Raw genomic sequence first — 12,843 nt, 5'->3', positions numbered from 1 at the left:
GGCTTGTTAATGTTATCAATTTAAAAATTAAATTTAAAATTTAGGATTTTTTAGGATTATTCATTTAGTAAAGGTCGAACCTAGGTCAATTTGGTGTTTAACTAGAAGCCCCACCACTGAGTTGTAAAGTGGACGTTTTTATTGCCACTTAATCAACGATATAGCCGGTTACGGCGCTTTAGTTTTCTTAGGCAGAGAACCCTAACATCAACTAAGCATTTTACTTTTTTTTTTATCGTTTTATAAGTTTAAATTAATGTGAGTAAGACTAACTCACTGTTTAAATAATGCTAGTCCTTTTATCAATTTAGGACATCCCGAATAAATATGTGATTGATGAATCTAAGTTGTAATTTAATTTATTGATTGATTATTTAAAATCTAAAAATTGTTATATTTGTTTGGGTAGATCCAAAATTAGCTTTATTTATTGATTTAAAATTAACTAATTCTAATATATGTTTGCAAATCATGGATTTTAAAGAGTTGGTGGGATTGAGGGATATATTTATTAATTTTTACGGGTAACCCGCGGGTTGGCCCTAGCTCGGCTTGTTTTCTAGTAGGGTTGTATATGCCAACCCTAACCCGGCCCGTTTAGACAACAAGCCAAGCCGGGCCGGGTTGAAACAAGCTGGGTTAGGGTCAACCCGCAAGCCGGGTTATAAATTGACAGCTCTAGGTGAAATCCGCGGTTTCGAACTTTTTGCTCACCCCTATCTTGATAGTGAAAACTACTGTGAGACCCATTTTGTCAGATTTCTCCACTATGAAACCCACGGACGTAAAACTTCACGCGCGCACCCAATTTTTGGAAAAAAATTACTCCAACACCCATAGTTTCTGAAATTCTCTTCTCATTTATTTATTTGTCTGAAAGTTGAGAAAGAGATGCACTGAAATGGCGGCCATGGAATTCAGAGAAGAGAGATCAGCAGAGAGTGGAATCGATAATTTGATACTGAAGAAATCGAGTTGGAACTGGAAGATGGAGATGTTGTTAATATTTGTGATAAATCTCCTCTCTGTTGCTGCATCTAGGGTTTGAGACCAATTCTGCTGGAAAATGGGTTTTGGTGATTTCCGTGAAGGATTGTTGAAAGATTCTGCAATGGCAGATGGTGAATGAATGGGTTCGTGTTTGAAATTGTGATGGGTCTATGTTGAATTTCGGTTTCAATCAAAGTAGAAGGAAATCGAGAAGATGGGTTCAATTCAGAAGGAAGGATTAATGGTGGTTGCAGCTGGGACTTGAGTCTGCTTTCCAGAAATTGAATTAGACAGAGTTGTGTGGTGATAGTGAATCTGGTGGCTGACAATAGATCGAGGAGAAGTATGGGGATGATTCATGAAGCTGTATCTATTGAACTGAACATGGTTAGATTGAACTAAGAGAGGTAGCGTTGCTGGTATTGGGATGAAAAGTTATGGGTTCTGCTGGTGGTATCATGAAGCATGAAAACATTGGGACTGAAATACGTTGTCTGATGTAGATGTTAAGAGTTCGAAGAACAAGAAAGATAATAGTTCTCTAATGGCTTGTGTGAAGTGGATGAATGCTTAAAGGAGGTGTTGATGGTTTGTGTGGGTGTTGAACAACTACAGTTACAAAGATGGTAGATTGCAGGATTCAAGAAGTTGAAGAATGGTGTTGGCAGTGCTGAAATGGGTTTTTGTGGAATGAGGAGAATGCATTAGAGGTGTTATGTGCAGAGTAGTGTTGCTGCTGAGACTACAGGAAAGCTTGAATAGATACATCTACATATGGTATTAGTAATGGCATTGTAGTTGGTGGTTAGAAGTGAAGGAACTGAGCCAAGGAGCAGCTGAAGTTGAGTGCCTGAGATAGAAATGGTGTTTGCGCGTTTGGCCGTGAATGTATGCTCTGCAGGTTTAGAAGTTCAGAGAAAGAGAGAATGGGAGTTGCAGTAGGCTGTGAAAGTTTTGATGGTAGTATTTTAAAGACAAAGATGTCAAGTATTTGAAATGAAAGGTAGCTCTGGCCAGGTTGATGCTGTGTTGAGGTTACAGGCTAATGGTTGCAGTTCGTTGGTGGTGATGCAGTGTGCAACTGGTGTTGGTTGGATGTATTGTGTGCAATATTGCGAAAATGGAGGTGTGATTAGTGATGCATCTACAAAATTTATGCATTGTTATGCATTCTCGAAATTGGTTGCATAACACGTTCTGCAGCTTTTTTTCTTAGCATTGAAACCAACAAAAAATAAGGCTGCATAACTTGTCATGCACCTAAAATAATATCTACATAACATGTTATGCAGTCATGAAAATGGATGCATAAGTTGTTATGCATCCGAAAATATGACTGCATAATGCAGTATGCATCGAGAAAATAGATGCATAACCTGATATGCATCCGTAAATATTGGATGCATACTGCATTATGCATCAATTTTTTTATGGACGCACTAAAATCAACCAAAACAATGGTTACATAACTTGTTATAGATGCATAACTTTGTTATTCAAATGCATAATTTGTTATGCAGTGGAGAAAGTGGTTGCATAATTCGTTATGCGTCTGCAGAATGTGTTATGCATCTTTTTTGGTGGCTGCATGATAGTTATGTATCAAGTTTTCGAAAATTTGGCCTAAAATGATGATCACCTCCGATTTTTTCGTGAAAAACAAAAATTTGATATTCTTGTTTGTACTCGTAGCGCTCTCTTAAAAAGATTTCCAACGATATAAAATTTGTAAAATTCCAAGGCACGGATTTTTAGATATATTATATCCAAGTTGCGTTGCCAAATACACCCCTGATGCATAACCCGTAATGCGGATGCATAATTCGTCATGGGGACATTTTTAATAATTTCATATAATTATGGATGTCACGGAAATAATTATGGGTGTCACGCTACCTAAAATTAATTGTGGGCCTGACAATGAGAATATTATTTTTTTTGGGCCTGCGCCTAGTTTCCCATCTTGATATAAGCAGAACTACCGAGTGTTAGTGGGCTTTATGCAAGCCCAATAATGCATCCAAAAAAATCCTCTCAAGCGATTTTTCTTTGTGGTGTATTGCAATATTTTCTCTATGAAGAAGCTAGCTTCCTAGAAATACTGAATTCGCATAAAAATATTCCATATTTGTGCGGAAGCAATAAAAGTAAAAACTTATTAGGGTTTTAAGGTCGGGAGAGACGCCAAGACCTTCTTACAATCTTACTCTTATTGTTTATGTCAATGGTGTGATCGACGGTTTACTACGACTTAAATTGACAGGTATAGATTCTGTATAAACTAGTCTTTGCATATTTATTCTGTGATTATCACGTAGTTTAATATTAAAACCCATGTAGTTAATCTGTTTGGCGCAGTACATTCTTACCAGACAAATCAACCATGGATGAAAGCAATTCACCACAATCTCTTATGGAAGACAGAATCAGCGATTTACCAGATAATTTAATTCATATGATTCTGTCTTTCATTGACATCAAAGATGTTGTTCAGACCAGCATCTTGTCAAAAAGATGGCAATACATTTGGAGATCTCTATCAACTCTAAACTTCGACGTGTCTGGGCACAGTTGGCGCCGAACGGGAAAATTTATGAATTTTGTGTATAATATACTCTTGTTTCGTGACGATTGCCGTATACAGAGGTTTCAGCTTGATTGCCGTAATGAAAGCATTGATTCATCTCATATCAATACATGGATTGCTAAAGCTGTAAAACATAATGTTGAAGAGCTATGTATCAAGAGCAACACATCGAATGAATTCTCTATATTCTCGCACTGCTTATGTACTTGCAAATCATTGACAATGTTTGAGTTGAAGTTGCCACTGCGTTTCAACTTCGGTTCGGAGATTGTTTCTACTTCGGTGATTTTACCTAAGCTTAAATCAATGAATCTGCAGTTAAGTTATCCATAGTCTGATAACGAGAAATTAGCTAATGAGTTATTTACTAAGTGTCCAGCTCTGGAGTCGCTGGCCTTGGATATCAGTAGATGTGGACGTATAAGTCTCCGCATTTCTGTGCCCACTCTAAAGCATATCAGCCTTACAAGTGATTCTTACATGGGCGTCAGCAAGGTCACACTATGTGCTCCAAATCTCTCATCCTTCATCTGCTTTACTAGCCTGGTAGAAGATTACCGTCTGGAGAATCTTTCTTCTCTTGTTACTGCTGATGTCAGAATCAACATTAAACAGTATGATAAGATAAGCAAAATCGAGCTTCACGAAAAAAAGAAAGTGTCTCATGCTCAACGTATGGTGAAATTATTGGGAGGGATACACAACGTGAAAGTTCTGTCGTTAACAAATGATTTTAAGGTATGGCCACCTCTGCTTCTAATTTAGCTGTTGTGACTGCCATTTCTAAAATTATTTCGAGATGCAATAGCCTAAAAGTGTAAGATAAGTGATTATCGTTAACGAAATGCTTTTTCTTTGTTTTTGTCATCTCTATTTCTCTCTGTCAAAGGTTTTAGCAGGAGCTCCTGAAGCTTTGGACTGTCAGCTTCCTGAATTTCCAAATCTCCAAAGGTTGATCCTTAAAACCTGGCTCTCAAGAGGTTGCATAGACGCAATAATACATTTACTCAAGGAGTCTCCTAATCTAGAGTTTCTGGAGCTAAACATAGAACCGGTAATGAGTCTAATCACCAAATACTTTGTCATTCTCTTCATTTGGACAATGCTCCACTTTCTACTTTTCATTTGCCTAACTTCAATTCTTGTATTCCTCTAGGTGATTTTAGGTGCAAAACATATTTGGAACTCAGGAGCATCATTGCCATTTAAGTTGCATCACCTCAAGCATATTGTGATTCGGGGTCTCCAAGGATATGGTAATAATGAAGTACGATTTATAAAAATCATGTTGAAAAATGCCATGGCCTTGGAGAAAGTTGTTCTTTTCGGTAAATTTTCTCAAGAAGACTCACGGACAAAGAAACGAACCAAGAACTTCAAAGCGACACTTCTTGCATATCCAGGAGCTTCTAGTATCATCTCGTTCAGGGTCGACCCCAAGTAGGTGGCAATGCGGCATTCTAATATCACTATTTTAATTTTCAAATTTGCACTAGTCCACTTGGCATAGTGAATGTTTTACTTTCGTTCCAGTATTGTTTCTACTTCTGTGATTTTACCAAAGGCTTAAATCAACGAGCCTGTGGTTTTGTGATGACGAGTTATTTACTGCATGTCCGGCTGAGGAGTTGTTGGTTTTGAAATTCACTAGATGTCAGACATGAATCTCAAATTTTCTGTGCATAAACTATGAATCTCTCAAATTTTAGCCTTACAAGTGGTACTTACATGGGCGGCCTTGAGAAGGTAACGCTGTGTGCTCCAAATCTCTCATCCATAATCTGCTTTGGTAATCTGTTAGAATATTACTTACTGTCCAGAGTCTTTGCTTCTCCCCTTACTGCTGATGTTAGGATGAGCATAAAGAAGACAAGGTAAACAACATCGAGCTTCATGCAGCAAAGAAAGTGTCTTATGCTCAAAGCATGGTGAAAGTTCCATTGTTAACAAACAATTTTAAGAAACACAGCCTGCTACTTTCAATGATACATCGCATGACGCATACAAACAGGGAATCTGATTGAAAAATGCACCGAAAATTATAGTTTACACTTTGTAACAATTATAGTTTTACATGGAAACCTCTCCCTGCTAAGCAGTTGCAGAAAATCATCTTAAAGCATTAATATAGTCTTCTAGATCTCTTCGCCCGAACCGCCTGCCATCAGAACTGGTGTCCCTACACCTAGCTGCAAAGTAGTATATCAACCAAGCAACCATAAAGTAAACCTCCACAATCGACTGAAAAGCCGAGGCAAATATATTCCCAAATGAATGAACCAAGATCCATATAACAAAAGACCCGCAAAGAATTGCTTCATGACACTTCAATTGAATTGCCTGGTTCATCATTGTTGATATCAAATAACATCCTTCCCTCACAATTTCTTTACCACTCATTCTTATATCCATAATAGCAAAAACTAAAGCCACAACAACATCCAACAAAAACCAAGTAAACAGAAACCCCGAAATCTGAGTTTCATAACCCACTATCCAGGGAGAAATAACAGAAAACGGCATCAATTTCAACCTAATAAATAGTTTGAAAAACGAGTGTTGATCTTCAATTTCACTAAAGAACCATAAACCAAGAAGTTGCGTCATTGCATCTCTAACAGCCCATCTCATAAGTATAATAAACCCAGAAACCCTCCTCACCCCCAATTTCGATCCTCCCCAAATATTTTTCACAAACGAAACATGCTTCCCTAAATGATTATTCACCACAACAAAGAACACTACACCAAGAATACACGAATGTGTTACCAAATATAAAACCGCCCCAATTCCAACCCCTTCATAAAAAACTGAAAATCCCCTTCTTCCTCTTCATTCCCAACAACTCCACCATCATTATTCATAACCGAACCCTCATCTTTAAATTGAAACCCACCAGAAGCAACAATTTCTTTCAACATAACCCCATCATCATCATAATATCCTCTAAACAAATAACTCAAATTCACAGTAGTAACATTAATCATCCCTTTCTTACCAAAACCAAACAAACCTCTATCATTATCAATATCATCATCAGTAGAAAAGAAATCATCATCTAAAGTACCAACTCGACTTAGATGAAGAAAAGGTCTTCTTCTCCTTCTCCCACGATTATTATTAAAATTAGATCTACTCGTTCCTCCACCACTACTAGTACTACCACTACTGCTGAAACTATTATCTTCTGTATTCGATGATTTAATATTTCTACCAGATAAATCAATACGAGATAATAGAGCTTTTAAAGATGGATCTCGATCGATGAATGAAGTTATTATTAAAGTTCCATTTTCAACGCTAGTTCTAAAAAAGAATAATAATAAAGATAGAAATAAAAATGTATACAAACTTGTGGAGAATGATACTGAGGTTTGTTTGATTAGTTGTGCTGTTGTTCGTAACTCTAATCTTGGTGCTGTTGCTGCTCTGTTCATGGCGATTTCCAGGGTTTTCTTTTCTCTGTTTTCTCTCTCTATCTCTATCTTGCGAGTTTATTGGGGAGGAGGACTAGGTGTCCGATACTTAAATTGATTGAGGGTAAAGTGGTAATTGGACTAATTACCGATTAACGAATTTTTTTTTTTTTTTTTTTTTTAACAGTTCTTGTTGCCAGTTAGGGCTGTCAATGGATATTCGATATCCGGTATCCGTTTCCGAACATCCGGATTCCGTTAGGTTAATATCCGACATAACGGCTATCCGATATCCGATAACCTTAACGTAACGGATATCCGTTTATTAACATAACGGTACCGGTTAAGGGAGTTTCCGTTAGGTTAATATCCGATACCGTTAGTGTATAACTATATCATAAAATTTTCGGAAATTTTCGATACCTAATACCCTTTAGGTTTACTCTTTAGCCATTTGATTACGTCTCTCCTAAGTAAATATCGGAAATTATCGAATATTAACGGAAATTATCGGAAATTATTGAATATTAACGGAAATTATCGGAAATTATTGGAAGTTTTTTGTATCATGAGTAGATAACGAAAATTAACGGAATAATATCCGATATCCGATAGCTTATCCTTAACCTTATCGATATTGAATTTTTGAATTCCGACGGATATTATCGGATACCGGATATCCGATAACCCTTAACCTTAACCTTATCGGTATTGCCAATATCCGACGGATTTTTATCTATTGACAGCCCTATTGCCAGTCATAACCGCGCGTTTTTTCTACGCGCAGGGATTTTGGATTTGCCTCCAGTCCACACCAATAGCGGAAAAGTAATGTCCATGTTTTGTTGACTTACTTTTTAGTCTGGGTGATGAAAACTCATCTTGTGATTGGATGGGACTTAGTGTTAGCCATACTAAGAGCAACTGCAGTGGTGCGAGTATAACCAAAGACCAAAGAGGAAAAAAAAGATCAAATTTTGGGTTTAGTATGGTGTGTGACGGTACGGTGGAAAGACTAAATTTGGTCAGACGTACATTATACGTTCGCCTGGTGTGGGGCGTAGACTATACCAACACCTGATTGGGACGTGCACTAAAAAAAAAAAATGGGGCGTAGACTGTACGTACGCCCCATGTGGAGCGTAAACTATACCAACGCCTGGTGTGGGGCGTAGACTATACCAACGCCTGATGTGGGACGTGCACTATATGTCCGCCTGGTGGTGGGGCGTGAAGTATATCAACGCTCGACTATATCTGGGTTTAGTTTTGGTCCCAGACCAAATATACTCTGGGTTTTAGTCGTTGATCAAAATTTGATCGATAGTACGTTCCACTACGTCTGTTCAAAAGACCAAATATTTGGGTTTACTCTCCCACCGTGGACGCTCTAAGGAAAGGAGTAGAGATAAAAAGGTAAAATTTGAATTTATTTTTACTGTGAAATCGCATTGGATTTTCTATTAGTCGGTTACGAAAAACCATATGAAAACTTCAATTTTCTTTTAGAGCAGTCATGGGCAAACACAATTAGCTGTGAGATTTACCAAAGAATGCTCGGAATTTCTCTTTGCAGGTAAAATCATATTTTTGTAATATATATATCAGGCTTTCAGAGTACGGCTGACCATATTTCATGGGACCCACTTTGAGAACAGTTTAGATTTTGCTAGACTCAAAGGTCGACTAAAATGCAAGTTTAGTTAGATAAACATGATCATTAATAGATAATGTTTATACCTTAGGCTTAGTAGGAAATTGACATGTAGACGGCCATGCGTCGCTATTCTATTCATCATGTCATATAAGTCTAGCCTATATATAGGCCCTGAATGTTCACATTTTGTAAGAACTGAGAAGAAATGAAATCCCGCTTTTTTGTTTGGGCTTCTTTATACATTCCTGTATGTGAAAACAATAGGGAAATCCATTCTCCCAGATCTTTTCATTGTGAAATCCACGCTCCCAAACTAAAGGCAAGCATTCATTTTCTGGAAGAAAATTATTTTCAAACCCATAATTTATAAAATTCGGTTGTCGTTCTTTTTTCTTCTTCATCATCTTCTTCAATTCTTTTTAACTCAGATAAAGAAATCGAAGAATTTAGACAACCAAGATTCGAGAGAGAGTTTGCTACTATGATTTTGGTTGAATGAAAGAAGAAACTAAGATTGGGGTTTTTTCAATCAGATGGAAGGTTGCTGTTCAAGAAGAGGAAAGGGGATCTATGAGATTTTGAAATCAAAGCAGATGAGAAGAAATTGCTGATTTTGAATTGCGAAAAATGGGTTGTAGTCTGTGTGTTGATTGGAAAGGAAGAGGAATTCGAAGGTGGGTCTATGATGTTGAGAAAATTTAAGAACTTGGGTTTGTCTTTGATTTCAAGATGGCAGCAGATGGTCTCGAAATTGTGATGTGAGTTCAACACAGGAAGATGGAGAAATTGGTTGGTCGATTCAGAAGTTTGACAGTGGTTCCATCGTCGTATGTGAAGGTATCAATAGAAGGTATAAGAGATGGAAGTTTTGGCCGATGGAGATAAGGAAGAAAACGAGTTGCTGCCATCGATTTGGGTGAGTAATGGAGGAGGTTAAGACAAGGAATGTGAAGCGGAGAAGAAAATGAAGATGTGTTTTTATCGAATTTGGCTTCACAACAAGGATTGATAGTGAACAGTTTCAGAAGTTATATCATCCAGGGAAGAGAGGCAAGTTGTTGTTGTTGTTAACTTCAGTGAATAAAGTGCATTTTGATGAATGTCTGAGGTTTATGTGAATGTTTAGGACAGTGGGTTTGTCTCTAATCCACATTTTCTGGTAGTTTCCAAGATGCATTCATTACACAATCCGTCACCAACTCAAAACTGCACACAAGGTGCTTGGCTAAATGCCTGAATGACCGACCAGTTCTTGTTGCCACCTTTTAACTATAGAGTGGTGAGTCTTTGCACAGGTTTTGGAGAGGATTTAAAGTGGTGTCTGAGTCCGTTTAGAAGATTACAGTTGAGCTGGATTCAAGAACAAATTGCTTATGAATACATGAGTATTTGGCTCTGGTATTTGACGAGAAAACAAGGAAGAAAGGTGGGTTAGTTTGCCATATTTTCTTGACCCTGTAACAAAGGTTTGCTGCCGGTTTCAATGGGTTCATTGGTTGTTTTTCAAGGGGCAGTGGAAAATAGTTGTTGTGGATGCTTTTGTTTTGTTGCTTTTTTCAGAATTGTTATGGTACTTTATAGTTTTAGTCGTTTTTGAGAGGTGTTGGTGTTGTTGGTTGGGAAGCCACATATGTATTTGGTCATATTGGTGTTGATGTTTGGTCATAATGGTTGAATAATTTGTTATGCAGCTATGAAAATGGTTGCATAACCTGTTATGCATCTACAAAAGTTGTTGCATAACTTGTTATGCAGTCCAGAAAACGGTTGCATAACACGTTATGCAGCTACTTTTTTCTTAGTATTGAAACCAACAAAAAATAAGGTTTCATAACTTGTCATGCACCTACAATAATATCTACATTAACATGTTATGCAGTCGTGAAAATAGATGCATAACCTGTTATGTATCCGAAAATATAACTGCATAATGCATTATGCATCGATAAAATTGTTGCACAATCTTTTATGCATCGAGAAAATAAATGCATAATCTTATATGCATCCGTAAATATGGATGCATACTGCATTATGCATCAATTTTTTTAGGGATTTTTAACAAACTGCCACACTTGCAAATCCCGATTCAAGAAAATGCCACCGTTTTTTTCAGAGTTAATTAAATGCCACAACCGTTAAATATTCCGTCAGGGCCTACCAAACCGGTCTATATGCGTTGATCAAGTCAAGAAAATATGTTATCATTCCCTATTTACCCTTCACAATCCTTAAAGACTTGTGAATCGCTAATTAGAAGAAAGCAGAACAAAGAATCTGAGAGAGGAGAAAAGCAGCAGCTGCTGCTATTATTGCCGAGAACTAGGTCGAGAAAAAAACAGAGAAATTGAGAGATGATATCGAGTAGAAAATGAAGATGGATATGAGAATTAGATCTGTTGAGGTTGTGAAGGTTCAAATTGAGTATTTGTTTTAAAATTGGAGGTGTTCTTGGTGATTGAGATGAACATTTGGAGTTGATGTTGTTGTCGATCTCTAGAAATGGAAGATGAAGAAGAATTGATAGGGTACAATGATGAAATTGAACTGAGCTACAGTCGTGGATAATTGAGAATAAATTGAACATTGGGTTTGATTTGCCGATAGAGATCAAGATATTGATCTGATGGATGTTGTGATGATTGTGGGTTTGAATCAAATCGAGAATTGGTTAGAATTTTGTGATGAAGCAAGAACATTGATGAGATGGTATCAAAATCAGTTTTGTGAAACCTACATATAGGATTTGTCAAAATTCTTTCTTAAAGTTTTGGGAAATAATTTTAGGGTTCGTCAAAATTATGTTTAATTCACTAGAATTCAGGTTGTTTTAAGAATAGGGTTTAGCTTGATTTTCATTTTTTTTCCAGTTTCGTATGTTAATTAGGGTTTCTAATTGTTTTTTACTGTAAATTGTTTTGATTATGATGGTTGTCGTGATGAAGCAGTATTGGTGGCTGATACTGGTGGTGATGTCATGGCTTGTTGTGAATTTGCAGGTGTTTCGGTGAGTTTAGAAGCGCTAGAAATTTCAATGTTACACCAAGATGAGAATGGCACAATAGGTGTTCGATAAAAGTCCTAAATGGTTTTTTCTTCACCTCTTCAAGATCAGTTTCTACCAGTTGAGCCTGTGTACAAGGTGGTTTGTGCTTGGTTAATGTCACAGGAGCTGCAGGGAGTTGTTGTAGGCTATTGAGATGAAGCAAGAGAAAATGACTGCGATGGTTGGTGATGAATTGCCATGGAACTGAAGTGTTGCTACAAAGTTCCATGGGTATTTGGTGACTTAGATGAATGCTAGGACAGGTGACATGACAGTGTTGATGCTGGAGAGTTTTACTGGTGGATGTTGCAGGTAACCCAAGAACAAGGAGGAATCGGTGATGGATTACGGATGGGTATGATGCTGTTGAACTGGACATGGCGAGATTGCAAGAGAGATGAGTAAAAGATGTGCTGGTAATGAAATTGAATTGGCACTGGAAATGGTATGAGGAGATGTATGTTTATGAGGTGAAATGGTGCAGCTGGTATTGTTGCCGCTGCAGTTTGGTGGTAGTTCTGATGTGTTCGCAGGCAGAGATTGCTGGAAATGAAGAAAGGAGGTTAAAAGGAGGTTAAGCTGTCCGTGGTCCTGGTGAAGCTGAGTATGCCAGATTACAGGGTGATGGCTGGAGTAAATGGAGTTGAGATGTTTAAGCAGAGATAGAGTTGTGACTAAAGTGAAGAAAGGGCAAGAGAAGCTGAGGGTGTATATGTCTTTTACTAAGCTGGATAAATGCCACCTATGCACTAACTGATGGCAACAGTTTTTTTGGATGGAAAAGGTCAAACGTGTGGCATTAAATAAACTCTGAAAAAAACGGTGGCATTTTCTTAAACTGCAAATTGGAAGTGTGGTACTTTATTAAAATCCCCATTTTTTTATGTACACACTAAAATCAACCAAAACAATGCATAACTTTGTTATCCAAATGCATAATTTGTTATGCAGTGGAGAAAATGGTTGCATAATTCGTTATGCATCTGCAGAATGTGTTATGCATCTTTTTTGGTGGCTGCATAATGGTTATGTATCAAGTTTTCGAAAAATTTTCCTAAAATGATGATCACCTCTGATTTTTTCGTGATTTTTTTTTTGATATTCTTGTTTGTACTCGTTGCGTAGCTCTCTTAAAAAGATTTCCAACGAT

At 37.3% G+C, this 12,843-nt stretch overlaps 2 protein-coding genes across 2 annotated transcripts; one reads left to right on the top strand and one right to left on the bottom strand.

Moving 5' to 3' along the window:
• Nucleotides 1–3,373: 3,373 nt before the first annotated feature.
• Nucleotides 3,374–5,601, top strand: LOC113338633 (putative F-box/LRR-repeat protein At3g58880). The gene is made up of 6 exons (XM_026584011.1): nt 3,374–3,859; nt 3,911–4,315; nt 4,467–4,631; nt 4,734–5,017; nt 5,287–5,323; nt 5,431–5,601. Exons 1-6 carry the CDS (start codon nt 3,374–3,376, stop codon nt 5,599–5,601), a joined length of 1,548 nt encoding a protein of 515 aa, XP_026439796.1.
• Nucleotides 5,532–7,086, bottom strand: LOC113339085. The gene has a single exon (XM_026584484.1). The coding sequence runs from the start codon at nt 7,012–7,014 to the stop codon at nt 6,343–6,345; it is 672 nt and encodes a 223-aa protein (XP_026440269.1). The 5' UTR covers nt 7,015–7,086; the 3' UTR covers nt 5,532–6,342.
• Between the last annotated feature and the right edge of the window lie 5,757 nt (nt 7,087–12,843).

This window comes from Papaver somniferum, unplaced genomic scaffold, assembly GCF_003573695.1.
Source record: "Papaver somniferum cultivar HN1 unplaced genomic scaffold, ASM357369v1 unplaced-scaffold_19, whole genome shotgun sequence".
Lineage (NCBI taxonomy): Eukaryota > Viridiplantae > Streptophyta > Magnoliopsida > Ranunculales > Papaveraceae > Papaver > Papaver somniferum.
The sequence above is the reverse complement of the archived record's forward strand: the minus strand, read 5'-3'. Positions and strand labels throughout refer to the sequence as shown.